This window comes from Protobothrops mucrosquamatus, unplaced genomic scaffold (assembly GCF_001527695.2).
Source record: "Protobothrops mucrosquamatus isolate PMUCROS unplaced genomic scaffold, P.Mucros_1.0 scaffold1640, whole genome shotgun sequence".
In the NCBI taxonomy this organism is placed as follows: domain Eukaryota; kingdom Metazoa; phylum Chordata; class Lepidosauria; order Squamata; family Viperidae; genus Protobothrops; species Protobothrops mucrosquamatus.
This window is the reverse complement of record NW_015387799.1, coordinates 23,401-38,298: the sequence shown is the minus strand read 5'-3', so window position 1 is coordinate 38,298 and position 14,898 is coordinate 23,401. Positions and strand designations below refer to the sequence as shown.

The following is a 14,898-nucleotide window of genomic DNA, read 5'->3' as shown; positions in this document are numbered from 1 at the left end:
TTTCCACTTTCTATACTTGTCCTTTTTATCTTTCAATTTGTCAGAGAGTTCTTTATGCAGCCATGCTGGTTTCTTTTGAGAGCTGTTATTTTTCCTCTTTGTTGGTATTGTGCTAGACTGGGCTTTTATTATCTCATTTTTCAAAATTTCCCAAGCTTCTTGAGTTGTTTTCCCCTTGAGGATTCTCATCCATGGAATCGAGGTACAAGATTTACTCTATGAGTTTTCGAGTTACGAGTGGAATGGAAAGGCTCCATTACACTCCTAACTCAAGGATTACCTGTAATACTCAAATTTTCTAATATTTGCTGCTTAATTAACTATACTCTTAATTAACTCTTCCATCAGTAACTATATTCACCCATGTGTTTGTGTTTATTCAATGTTTATGTGTGCTTGTGTTTGTTCAGTGTTTTGAAATATTAATGTTCCACATTTCCCCAGGAGGTCAAGGCAGTAAATATAGCACAGTCTTCTCTATATATTTATCCCAATGAGATGAGCTAGAAATCATGAGACTGTGAGTTCTACTTCTGTCTTGACATGATGTCAGCTGGGTAGCCTTGGGTCAGTCACTAAGAGTAAAAAAAAATAAATACAAGTGAGATAGCTTGTACCAACAAAAAATAATTAATTCAAAGGGAACTAATGATCTTTGGGTATAGATAAACTTCAATGTGAATCTTCTCGGTCAAAAAATATATTCTTGGTGATTCACCAGTGATGGCAAATCTATTGACTCAGTGTATCAAAAATTTAGAAAATGCTTAATTTGACTTGTGGTATATCACACACAGAGAGACACTGAACAAAAGAGAAACAATTTCTTATCTCCGCCCTATCTAGGCCACTCTGAACAATGGCACTCGGGGAGCGCCATTCCCCAAGATGCCTTGAGGAACAGTGCAATTGTCTTGTGGCCCAGCACTTCCCAGAATCCGTTGCATGCCATTTTTCAGGCAGTATTCTTTTTGTATTGATAGACCCTGTGGCTTGCTCAAGGTCACACAAAACCTTTTTTCTTTTTCTTTTTTTTCTTTTTTTTATTGAAAAGTTTTATAAAAGTTACAATATAAACCCAAAACCAACCCACCCTAACCCCCCTCCCTCCCCCGCTTCCCAGAGCTGAATACAGGGTTACAAATATAATAATCATAATCTAACTAACATTAACCAACTATATAAATAACCAAGTCCATAATGCACTTTAACTCCCCTTTAACATAAATATAATAATAATAATTAAAACATAAACAAATTAGTATCCTAATTATTAAACAATAGAATATCCATATTGTTAAANTAGCGTCCAAGCTACCACATCTCCAACATTTGGGCTGTAAATTAGGATACATACAAGACAACTTTTTAGGATCCAGATGCCATCTATAAAACATTTTGTAAAAATTTTCTCTTAAATTTTGGGCCTGGGTAAATTTTACATTTCTAACCCAAATTACCTCCCATATATCCAGTGAAATCGGTTCTTGAACATTTTGGGCTCACTTTAACCATACAATCTTTAACTAATTCCATTTCCGAATCCATCTCTATTAAAGCATTATAAATTCTCTTTATATGCGCTCGATTTTGATCTTTAATCTGTTTTACCAAATTCTCATCCATTATTGTAATACCAAGCTTTTGATCTAACTTCCACCTAACCAACAATTGGGTATACTGAAACCAAGACTGTACAATATTTTTTTGCTTTAACTCAGCTAACGATTTTAATTGCCAATCATTCCCTACCAATCTAAGTAATTCCTTATAAGAAATCCTATCCAAATTCACACCCATTCCTGGACACTCTATCACGTGTCCAGGAATCCCCGAGATTGGTATTTTGTAATTTAACTTGTAATAATACTTTTTCCAGACACGCAATAAAACATTTCTTAAAATATGAGATTTAAAAGTCTTGTCAACTTTTTTATTACAAATTAAGTATGCATGCCACCCATATAATAAATCCCATCCCTCCAGATGAAGTTTACTTTTATTTGTTAAATTAAGCCAATCACTAACCAGTGTTAAAACCACCGCATCATAATATAATTTCAAGTTAGGCGCCTTAAGTCCTCCTCTTTCCCGTGCGTCTTGTAAGATCTTAAATTTAAAATGTAATGACCCACCCCACTTTGCATCTTAAGAAGACAGAACTCTTGGAATAGTTCTTCCAACAGGCATCATTTATTAAGAGAAAATGGTTGCAGGTATTCTAGACAGGACTTGGGGTCCAAGCTCTCCCATTCAAGGTTTTAAGGGGTCCCCCAGTAGCCCTACCCCATCACCCCCTTCTTCCAGCGACAGTCCCAGGCATTACATTCCCACCCCCTTTTCCTCACTGCTGGGAAAGGAGACTTCAGAGAGGAGTACATTGTTATGGTTAGTCCTTTTGGTGATATCCACATTCAGTCCCTTTGAAGTTGAAATGGAGGAAGTGAGAAAAAGGGGTGGGAATATAATGCCTGGGACTGTTGCTGGAAGAAGGGGGTAATGGGGTGGGGCTACTGGGGGACCCCTTAAAACCTTGAATGGGAGAGCTTGGAGAATGCTCTTCTGCGGCTTCTGCAGTATCTGAAAACATCACAAAGCATGCCCTCTTCTCTCTCAATTTTCACATCATATGTCCTCCATCACTGGTTTACACAATATATTTTTTTGTTACTAACTTGTAAAAATTTAATTTGAATAGCATTATTTTTAAAACTAGAAAAATGCTTATCCTCCTCAGTTTCTTCATGTCAATGGCAGAACTAATTGAAATTATGTATTTCTGAACTGCATGTATATTTTCTATGTGAAATATTGTCCTTTCCAAAGTAGCATGCTCTTTCATTTTGAATGCGCCAAACCCTTCTTTGAAGTTCCCATCCTGCTTGCTCTGGTGGTGATATTGCACATTACTAAGTTGCATGTTGTCACGGCTTCAGTGCAATTTAGTGTGTGTGATATTTTCACATGAGTGCATGCACACAGGCTATTCATTAAAATTCTTGAAGATTATGTTTCCTGATATAAGCTAATTTATTTTGGAAAATACTTATTATTTTGGCCAGGAAGTTGTTAACTATTGCTCATGAGTATTTTCTTTTTTAAAAAATGTTTTTGTTAATATGTTCCATTTTTTCCATATTAATCACAAATAATTATGTTTAATGATATGAATAGTCTTTTAATTGTAGATATTTGATTGGTTAGGTTTTGCTTGAAAAAAATCAACCACAGATACTTTCTTCACAACTTGTAGTAAGGTTACTTTTGTAAAACAACTGGATTATTATCCTATAATTATAAACATTGCACCCAATTCAGAACTTAAAGTAATAATTTTTGAGTATATGTTTAAAATATACAACATTGCTGCCATTTTTTTTTACAATACTATTAATAATTAATTGTCAGGGCTGCTTCCATTCAGTCCCTAGGGGAAAAAAACCCTTGAATCCATGAGAGTAGAGAAAAGGTACTTTTACTAAGAAAGAACTGAATACAGCAAAAGTGAGGCAAGATCTGAAGAAAAACCACATGAAATAGCAAGTGAAAACAAATCTAGAATCCACTCCCCTTGCATCTAGGCAAACAGAGGTCACACCGGCCAGAGTATGTTTTCGTTTGCATACCAAAGCTAAGAGAGATAAGCAAAGCACAAGCGAGCAGCAGTTACAAAGCTTCATGGAAACTTTCCACGGTCTCCTCCTGAATGATTCTTTCCTCCCCCTACAAGTGCACATCTCTCCCCTTTCCCCCCTTTGCGTGGCAGCTAGCAACATGCTGGCTGACATTCGGCCCCCTTAACAGGGCTATTGCCACATAATCCAAAAAGAAAGGACATGCAGGTAAACACAGGTAAACAAGGCAATACATGGCCAAAGAAAAGGTAGATCCACACTCAGGGTTTGTTAGGGTAATGTTCTGTGAAATGTTTGGAGTAGTTTAGGAGCATGGACATCTTCAGGATTTACCCACTCAGACTGCAAAGGGGGAAAGGGTTTCCATGCAACTAGGTACTGGACCTTCCCTCCATGTTTCCTTGAATCTAATATTTCTTTAACTTCAAAAAGCTGCTCTCCATCAATGAAAATGGGTACAGATGGGGTGACAGGTGCAGGACCAAGAGGTGATACAGTTTCGGGTTTCAATAAACTGCAATGAAATACCGGGTGAATACGTTTAAGATTCTTAGACTGGATTAATTAACTTTAACAATGGGGAATGGCCCAACATATTTAGGATCCAGTTACTTTGACTGTTGGGTGGATTGTAAGTATTTTGTGGAGAGGTAAATGCTATCCCACTTTAAAATCTTTTGGCTTCATGCATTTTTTTATCGGCTTGTTTCTTATGAGCTTGATGTGCTTCCTCTAGTGCTTTACGGGCTTCTGGCCAAGTGTTCCGTACTTGAGCTATCCACTCAGCTAAGGAGGGTATTTGAGGTTTTTCTTGAGGCAGCTCTGGCATAGCCACAAAGTCCTGACCAGAGGCCACCTTAAATGGAGTGAACCCAGTACTACTAAGTACAGAATTATTGTATGCCACTCTGCAAATAGTAGAAGCTCAGCTCAATTATCCTGCTGGTAATTAATGTAGCAACTGAGGTACTGTTCCAGAACTGAGTTGGCTCTCTCACATGCCCCATTAGTTTGAGGATGGTGGGAGGAGCTTAATCCTAACAATTTAAGAAATTCCCACCAAAACTGGAAAGTAAATTGTACCCTTCTATCTGAAATGATGTTGTCTGGGACCCCTTGTAATCTATACACATGTTGGATACACTGCCTAGCAAGTACTTTAGCAGATAGAATTTTAAGACAAGGGACAAAACGTACTTGTTTTGAGAAAAGATCAATAACAATCCAAATAACAGTATTCCCCCCACTCTCAGGTAATTCCACTATAAAATCCACTGGTATCTCTTTCCATTGAGCCCTGGGACTAGCCATACTCTGCAGAAATCCAGTGGGCTTCCCCGACATCCTTTCGCCACTGCACAGATGGGACAGCTAGCAAAAATGTCTTTCTTCAAAGATGGCCACCAAAATTGGTGCTTAACCACGTGCAGTGTTTTGACAAACTGACATACCTAAAGTGTCCAGCAGTTTTTGAATTATGAGCACATTGTAGGATGGTATTCCTCAAGCTAGAAGGCACATACAGTTTGGCCCCAACCCATGTTAGACCATCACGAATAGTACAATCATTTGTATGGGATAGAAACCACTCATCGGTTTTCAATGCTCCCTTTAGCTCTTCACACAGTTTACTTGGCAGTTCAGGCTCTGGTTTTCCCTGGGCCCTGGTAGTCACTGGAGCAGCTAGCTGCTTAAAAGGAATAACAGGTCAGATTACCTTAGGTCTAGTATTGTTATATCAACAGCATCAACCATGAAATTTTTTTCCCCTGGGATATATCGCAAGGAGAAATTAAATCGGTTAAAGTATTGTGCCCAATGAACTTGTTTGGGCGATAGCTTTCTCAGGGCTTTCAAGGCCTCAAGGTTTTTATGATCAGTCCACACCTCAAAAGGTTGTTTGGCCCCCTCTAGGAACTGCCTCCAAGTTAGTAGTGCCCATCACACTGCAAACACTTCCTTCTCCCAGACTGATCACCAGACTATCAGTTTTTTGCAGATACAAGGCTGAAGGGCCCCTGCACATTCTTCTGCAGCGACACCACTCCTACAGCCACATCACTGGTGGATAACAAATAGGGCATTAATGTCAAGGTGTTTGAGTACGGGCTCAGCAGCAAACAACTGATTGAGCTTTTTGAATACTGCTTGGCATTCCATTGGCCAAGAGGTTGGCTGGGTTTAGGCTTAGTTTGACCCTTAGTCTTCAAAAATTTAGTAATGGGCAATGCAATCTTAGCAAAGGAGGGAATAAACTGCCAATAGAAGTTGGCAAAACCCAGGAAACTCTGTAATTGCTTCCTAATGCAGGGGATACCTATTTTAACACAGCCCGCACCTTTTCAGGATCCATCTCTATCCCTTCATGGGAAATGCAATACCCCAAATAGTCAATTTCATCTTGGTGGAATTCACACTTGGACAGTTTAGCATATAGCTTAGCTGCCCTGAGTTTTTTCAGAACTGCATGCATTAGTTTTACGTTTTCCTCCATAGTTTCGGTGTATATCAAAATATCATCTAAGTACACCAAAACCCCTTTGTACAGATGTTGATGCAGCACTTCATTGATCAACTGCATGAAAACAGCAGGAGCCTTCTGTAACCCAAAGAGGAGCACTCAGAACTGGAAACAACCCAAAGAGCAGTTGAAGGCAGTTTTCCATTCATCGCCTGCCTTGATGTGGACCCTGTAATACGCTTCTCTTAGATCTAGTTTGGAAAAAAAATCCTTCCTTTAGCCAAGTGCGCTAGCATGTCTTTCATCAGAGGCAGAGGATAAACATTGTCCATACTCACAGTGTTGAACCCCTTATAATCCACACAGAGGCAAAGAGTCCCATCCTTCTCCTGGAACAACACTGGGGCTGCCACTCGTGGTCTAGCTGGTTGGATAAATCCATGTTTCAAATTCTTGTTAATAAAGGGGCAAAGCGCATTTAGCTCACATGGGGCCATTGAGTAGATCTTAGGCTTGGGGAGTTTTGCTCCAGCTTCTATGCTGCAGTCTGTGGGGTGATGTGATGGCAGTGCATTGGAGCCCCATTCACTGAACGCCTCCCTTAAGTCCCAATATTCCTTTAGGATCTTTTCCTCCCCTTTTGGGCACTCCTGCACAGCAGCATCCAATTTCCTCTTTACCATGGCGTTTTGTTCCTTAGGGGTTGGAGTCGCCTTCCTTTTCCCCCCGAGTTTGGGTCTGATTTTTAGGAGCCTCCTCTAATTCACATGAGGGTTCCACTTATGAAGCCATGTAAGTCCAAGAAGACTTAACATTTCTCCATTCCGAGCACCATTATAAAACTCAAAGTCTCTGTGTGGTTCCCCATCCCCATTTCCACCACTTAGTCACGAAATGGGCTGGGCCTCCCCCTGCCACCAATCCATTTAGTTGGCAAAAAGCTATAGGGATCTTAAGTCTCCTTAGCCTCAGTGCCAATTTTTTCACCACCTCTGGACTGACTACACACCTCGTGCATCCTGAGTACAATATGACCAACATAGTCCCCTAGGTGCCTCATGAGGGCACCACTAACTCACTGGGATGATCATAGGGATTACATGTTGACTTACCAGGGGGTCGTCATCAGAATCGGCGTCACTCTCCTCTCGAGAGGTTGGAGTTCCCAGCCTCCCCCCATCGCCAGGAGGGGCAAATTCAAGGACCTCTACTCCCTCTAATGCTGTTTCGCTGAATTGTGGTGGAGGCTTCTCAGCCTTCCTTCCACTGATGGTTCCAGGCTTCAGGCTGGGTTTGGTGGAGCGGCATTGTGCAGCCTGGTGCCCCTCCTTCCCGGACTTGAAACTTGCTGTGGACCACAACCTAGGTGCTGGACCCCCTTTTGCAGCTTTTAGGGCTTCTTTGCAAGTATGGGTGGGGGTGAAGACTTGCTCCAACCATGGCTACCTCTGGCGAAATCAATCTCCACTTAATCTGCCAACACATACCAGTGCTGTAGGGGGGCTGTGAGATGCAGATGTGGTAGACTTCATCGTTGAGGCCATCCTTAAAGCACTTGATCAGGATCTCTTCAGGCCATGTGGCTAGCTGGCCCATCAACCCTCAAAACTCTTGGATGTACGTGGCCACTGACCTCCACACTTGGGTAATGGTCTTCATACAGGTCCCTGCGTTCTGGGTCCTTGAACTGTTGGCAGTTGCCATAAAATGGCTGTAGTCCCACAACTGGGGAGCATTATCATTATCATTGTAGAGGAAAATCATCCATTCGGCAGCTGTACCCTCCAGCACCTTGGTCACGCATCTTACTTGGGCTGTCTCCATCTCCACTTCAGTCCCATACTCCTGAATATAGTTCCAAACTTGCGCCAGGAAGAATCCCAATTGCTCAGAATCTCTCTCATATATCACCCCCAAGGCTGGAGCCTTTGAAGCCCAGTGTCTCTGAGGAGCAACCCCTGCAGGTGGAGGGACTTGTGCAGCAGCTACTGCTGCTGGTAGCACTGCTTGCACTGGCATTTGTCCAGGTGGGATAGGCATGGCTCCCACTGTAGTAGCTCAGTCTACGGTTTGGTTCATGGTGACCCAAGAAGCCTGGGTAGTCATTTGTGCGAGGGTTTCCTGGGTTCTTCGACTCTCCATCACCTCTTGTATCAGGAATAGGGCTTGGTTTAGCATGGCCTCCTCCGGGGTTTCCTCAAGAGGGGGGTCTTCCCTCTTCCCCATGCCCAGTGACCATCTGACATGTTTCTTGTTGTGGTTCAGCTCCCCTTGCCATTCAGCCTCGTCTCCAGCATGGTGCAGTTGAGGGGGGGAGCCTGCTGCAACTCCAAGGTCCTCCAGCTCGCTCCCAGGGCTTGACATTTGATGCTCAGTCTCCACGGTAGACTGATGTCTCCAGGCTGACCGTTAAAGCAGATCTTGCCTAATGTCAGGGCTGCCTCCGTTCAATCCCTAGGAAAGAAAACCACTCCATAGGATTAGAGAAAAGGTACTTTTACTAGGAAATAACTGAATACAGCAAATGTGAGGCAAGATCTTTCCACAAATTAGAGTGGTCACAGTGCTTCTTATTATTTTTTAAAAATATTTACAACAAACATACAAGTTAAACATTATTACAATTGATAGAAAAGGGAGCACTATGTAAATAAATGTCTTATTTATTGCAATACCGATTACCAAATTATTTGCTGTAGTTGAAAACTTTTAAAAGTTTAAATTTGTGATTAAAATTTATTGAAAAGATTATATTCCAAAGAGGGAAAACACCAGGTAATTATCACAGTACTAAAAAAGGATGTGCTGTTCCATTTCTGATTTTTAAATTGTTTAATTTTTATTTTTCACAATATTTATGCCAAGGTGCAAACACTGTCTTGGTTTCTTTTGGATTAGGTAGTTTAAGTATTAGTTTATTCATTATTTCTATGTAAAAGTTTCTACTATTGAGGAACTAAAAGACATTAAAAACGTGAGTCCTTAAATTTTGGATTTATTTTTATCCTTTTTTAAAAAATGTATTGCTTTACAATTAAGAATACCAAAGAAAAAAGAAAAAAGAGCAAAACACAAAAGAAATAGTAATGTTGATGCATACATTATCAAAAAGAAAAAGACATAAACAGTTCTTTAACAAAAAAAGAAAATTTTTGTGTTCTTTTTTTCTCTGACAATGGATTTATTTTTATTCTTAAGCAAATTTATAGCAAATAGCTTTTAATTTGAAGGAACTGATAAGTACGTATTTATCATCATTATCTAAGTAAACATTAATCTTGCAGTCTGATGCAGCATTTTTACTGACTTTTATGTTCTTCCAGAGGGGTATTTGATGCATCTCTCAAAATGGCTGGATTCTATGGTCTATATACCTGGCTGACTCATACCATCTTTGGAATAAACATTGTCTTTATACCCTCAGGTGAGAAAAAAAAGTTGAATGTTTGTGTTTATGTTAATATCTAATGATCATGCTCCATTTTGGTAAGTGTTGACATTTTATCAGAACTTTAGTGTAATATTCAGTACTGAATCCTACACCATACAAAATATATAAATCCTTACATTAAGCCGATTAACAGAATAATAGAATTGGAAGGGATTTTGGAGCTCAAGCAGGAAACTCTATATTGATTGGATGAAATCTGAATCCAGCCAAGGATAGGTAACATTCACCTTTCATGTGCTTAACTTATCAGATCCCATGACATCCAAAGCGGTAAAAGTACAAGTGAAAAAGAATGTATTAGAGCAGCATCATTTGGTTCTAGCAGGTATTTGAATAGCCACATCATACTTAAAAGCCTCATCTGGCTCTCTACTAGGCTCAGCTACTTGGAATTTAAGATGATAATAAAACACTTCTTTTCCTGGATGCATATAAAACTGATTTAAAATAAATTCACATCTGCCATTTTAAATATAGGCAGAGTATTTTTATTCATTAGCAACAAACACCCCTTATATTAAGAGTAGTGTATCATTGTTTCAATTGTTATTTTATTCTGTGTTTTACTTAAAAGGGAAAAACTTTTTTAAAAAATTACCACTACAATTTCTTGGAACAGAGATCAACTGGGATCAGTCAGGACAAAGATGTTCCCATACTTTTGTTCAGTTACTGATATCAATTAGAGCAAAGGCAGATCTTAAATGGAGAAGATCCTCCTCTTTCAGGCAGGGAACATCCCTGCCAAGTGTCAAGAAGACAACACCAGTTCCAAGAGAAGACCACAGCAAAGGGTCACCACTGAGCTCATCACCTGCAGCACCAGTCTTAGGTCCTTGCAAGCTTCCTCACTAGGAGAGAGTCAAAAATTTGTGCTTATGGCAGAAACATTTTTTTCCCAGGAAATGTTCTACATGCCTAAATTTATTGAAATCTAATTCATCATGTTGATTTGACCCACTCTATTCAGGTTTCTTAATTGTAATTTTAAATGTAAAGGATTGTAATAGCAATTCTAATTTCGTAGAATTTCTTAGCAATTTCTTCCCTTTTCTGATTAATGTCTCCTTTATGGTTTTATTATAGTTTGGCATCTATCAATGTAATTAAACCTCTTTATCCCCTTGATATGTGTGTCAAAAAGAATGTGATAACTCAGTAGTACAAGGTTGCCTAATATTGAGGATTTAGATTTATAAGGGAAATGAAAATTAATTATTAGGGAATAGCTTCGAATTATTGTTTAGCCCAGATAACACAGACGATGGATTTGAGATAATGAAGGATACTCCATTGGTAAGTAGTGATGTACTAGGATGAGAAATAGAAAATGTTTATGAAATAAAATAAGAATATATTCAAGTAAGTAATAGGTATATTTTAAATATTAAATATTATAGTGAAATAAAGGAAATTTGAGTTACCTGAAATTTAAATATTATGGATATTAAAGGTTAAATTGGAATATTGTGATTAAAAATTAAAAATCCGGTAAAATTTAAATACAGGATATGGATATGAATAAGCAAAAATATAATGATAAATGTTTTAACTGAGCTTGTTATAATTAGAAATTTACTAGCTTAAATATGATATAGCAAATGTTAAGGGAAATAGAGAAGGAATTTTTTGATGATGTAACCTGAGATATGTACTAAAGATTTTGTTATTGTACTATTGACTACCCAATTACCACGCTGCTTTCCAAATACTCAAATGTAAAACTGGAAAACCAATAAAAACTTGTTATAACAAGGTTGTCATAAAATAATTCTTACTAGTAAAAATGAAGTTCAACTAAGAAAATCTAGACTCAATGCAATATAGAATTACAGAATAACAGTTTGAAGGGACCTTAGAGGTCTTCTAATCCAATACACTGCTTAAGCAGGAGACCCTAAAATATTCCAGAGAAAAGGCTGTCCAATCTCTTCTTAAAAACCTCCAGTGAGGTTTTTAAAGAAAGAAAATAAAGGAATAAATAAATAAAGGAATTAAATTGGCTGTCTTCTTTACTGCTGAAAAGGTATAGAAATCCTCAAAGAATACATGAAATGTGGACCAAACATTTCACAAGACTTTAAAAAGGGGGAACTATCTTACTTTTGTCATAGTTGCTAGCTGTCCCTTCTACAGTTGAGCCGTGTTTCAGAATTTCTTGAGGATTCTGTAACTAAGGAATCTCCAAACTTTTCAGTCTGAGGGCCACATTCGACATATTGCAAATATTCGAAGGCCAGTGGAAAAAATCAGTTTTATAAATAAGCAAATAAAATGTAATTGAATGTGTTTTATATTGCTCAGTGTCAACGCTGCTAACATCAGATGTTCTTGCTTTGACAACAAATGGAGATGCAGCCTTTTTCTTTCTTATGCTTTAGTCTTAGAATTAGATGATACTGGGGGGAGGAGGAGGAATGTGATGGGAGTTAGTTAGACATAACAATATTGTAATAGTGTGTGAACTCAGAGCTTTTGAAATAAGAGATGATAACAAATGGTGGGTTGGAGGACTGGAGGGAAAGCCTGCATTTCAAACTAATTGAAGAATGTGATTTATGACTGTTAATTAGAGGAGGGAATTGTGTTTGATACTATGTGCTAAAGCAGTGGTTCTCAACCTTTTTAATGCTGTGACCCCAACCGGTCGTAAGTCGAGGACTAAACCGATCGTAAGTCGAGGACTAAACCAATCGTAAGTCGAGGACTAAACCGGTCATAAGTTGAGGACTAAACCGGTCGTAAGTTGAGGACTACCCAACCGGTCGTAAGTCGAGGACTTTCCCTGCCCGGGAGCGCCGCGCATGCGTGGTTCCGCCCCCTGCACCGGCTGAGGCGTAGCTGGCAAGTGGCAGAGACGGAGCAGGCCGACCACCAGCTGGCCCAGCCCAAGGGAGGTAAGGCACCCGCCGGAAAAGGGGGGAAAAATGGCGGACAAAAAAAATGGCGGACAAAAAAATGGCGGACAGCCTTGCTTGGCAACCCCCCAAATGGGGTCCCGACCCACAGGTTAGGAACCACTGTGCTAAAGGGAGGGGAATTCAGATTTTGGCTTCGCTTATGTATGTGCCGATGCTATGCCACTCAAATAAAAATTCTTTAAGGTAAACAATGCCTCAAAGTTCTTTGAAGAGTTTCATCTGTCGGAACCATGACATTAAGCCAAAATCTCCAACTTTCCTAGCTATATAGGGGTGCTGAACCCCAGTCGCTGTTCCTAGAATTGAGGGATAAGGTGACAAAGATTTGGGGAAGATATCATCATGGACCAAGAGAAAATACCTGAAGCCAGTACCCCGGCAGTAGCTGCTACCCCGGGGGGGGGGAGCGACAGCCAGCATGCCGGTGGAGAAGGAACTTTTTCAAGCTCCCAGATGGGGAGAGCCACCAGGTTGTCTGCCACTGAGGATTCGGATAAGTGGAAATACCTGTCTGCAGCTAATAGTCACTGGAGAAGCTGGTGGAAAAATTTGAGGGGCTAGAAATGAGAAGCAGAGAACAACCTTCCCATTCCCCATATGCCAGCGATCAGGATGATCAATGAGGCAGCCATCAACCCTGCCGATAGGATCACCCAGCCCCTCCTTCGCAGATCAGGTAGTCCTTCTGTCCCTGAAGCCCCCTACCAGGGCCTCCAGCCCCACAGAGAGAGACAGCTCCAGTTCCCGCCCCATCAGAAGCCCCAACCGCCATCAACAATGTGAGGGCCTGGGCAGTTGCTGGGACAACCAATCCCCAGACCGGTGTGCATATTGATCACCCAATCTGGGGGCCCTGGAGCAATGAGGAATTTGGCAGCCTCTGCAGGTGGGAGATCAGCAATCTCTGAGCCTGCAGCAGCTAATAGAGGCCTTGCAACAACAGGGGGTGATGCAGAGGTCAGAAGACCAGCAACTGGTGGGAGGACAGCCACAGCAAGGGAGATGGTCGCCGCCCCCTAACATACAGCAACCACTGAGGGGCCTGCAGACGATGGAGATCCAGCAACAACCCCCTCCGAGGCCACAGGGGGCCCTACAGCAATTGAGGATGCCACAGCTCCCGTCAGACCAACAGCAGGGGGAATGGCAACAGCCCCTGAACGTATAACCCCTAGGAATGCAGCAGCAGCCAGGGTGGGGGCCTAGCAGCAACTGGGGGTGCAATAGCCACAGTGGGGGCCCCAGCAGCCATTGATTACTCCACCTTTTAGAACAACCTTCAATGGAGGCCCAGAGAAACTGATTTTTTTTCTCAACCAAGTGCGCTCTCATTTGAACCGCTGTACCTAACTCTACCCGGACCCAGCTGCTATGGTCGATGTGATTGCATCCAGCTTAGAGGGAGAGGCATCTGAATGGCTGAATAATTTATATCCAAGCCCCCAAATTGGAAGACCCCCACCTCTTCCTCCTAGTACTGAGAACAAGGTTCGAGGACCCATCCATTGCCCTCAAAGCAGAACAAATCCGCAAGATAAAACTGGCCTGCAGGCCTGCATTGGGGTATGTATGAAGGTTTTGCAAGACAGTTGGTCACATAGAGAGGTGGCCTGAGCAGTCCCTAGTCCACCACTTCAAAGAAGGGTTGGACGATCACCTCTCTCAGGCATGCATCTATCGAGCAGTACCTGATCAGCTGCAAGAGTGGTACCATACAGTGGTAAGACTAGACATTCAGCTCGCCTGCTACAAGAAACCTCCCTCACATGAAGCCGAGCAGAGGCCAGAGCAATCCAAACGGCAACCTCCACCCCAAAAACGGGAGGAAGACACACGGGAGGACACACGGGAGGACACACACTGGATCTAATTTTTGTCTCTGGCCAGTGGCAGAACGATCTGGAAATGGGGGAGGTAGTTATAGAGCCCCTGTCATGGTCAGATCATTCACTCCTTAGGATGGACTTCCGGACCGCTCCCCCCCGCCGCAGGGAGTCGGAACCGCATAGATGGTTCCGCCCCAGGCGCCTGATGGACCCAGAGAGGTTCCTGACGGAGCTTGGGCCATATCCTGAGGATCTAGTTCACGATTCGGCGGAAAATCTGGCGGCGGCCTGGGATGTGGCCGCTGCCGCAGCATTGGACCAAGTCGTGCCTTTGCGGCCTCTGACCCGGCGCAGATCTCAACTGGCTCCCTGGTTTACCGAGGAGCTGAGAGAGATGAAGCGCCAGAAAAGACGCCTAGAGAGCAGTTGGAGGGCTAGCCGAACCGAATCCGATCGAGCACAGGCAAGGATGCAGGTTAGATCCTACCTAGTGGCGATGAGGGTGGCTAGGTCTAATTACTACTCCACCCTCATTGCGTCATCAGATAATCGCCCGGCCACCCTCTTCAGGGTGACCCGCTCTCTCCTTCAGTTGAGGGGGGGG

General features: G+C 41.7%; 1 protein-coding gene across 1 annotated transcript in view; it reads left to right on the top strand.

Annotated features, from left to right (window-relative positions):
- The window catches only part of LOC107293524 (transmembrane protein 245), an 86,518-nt gene that overhangs the window by 63,134 nt on the left and 8,486 nt on the right, over nucleotides 1–14,898 (top strand). The window contains exon 7 of the mRNA XM_015822678.1: nucleotides 9,420–9,520. Within this exon, the coding sequence (XP_015678164.1) occupies nucleotides 9,420–9,520 (101 nt within the window). The remainder of the gene's footprint in view (nucleotides 1–9,419; nucleotides 9,521–14,898) is intronic.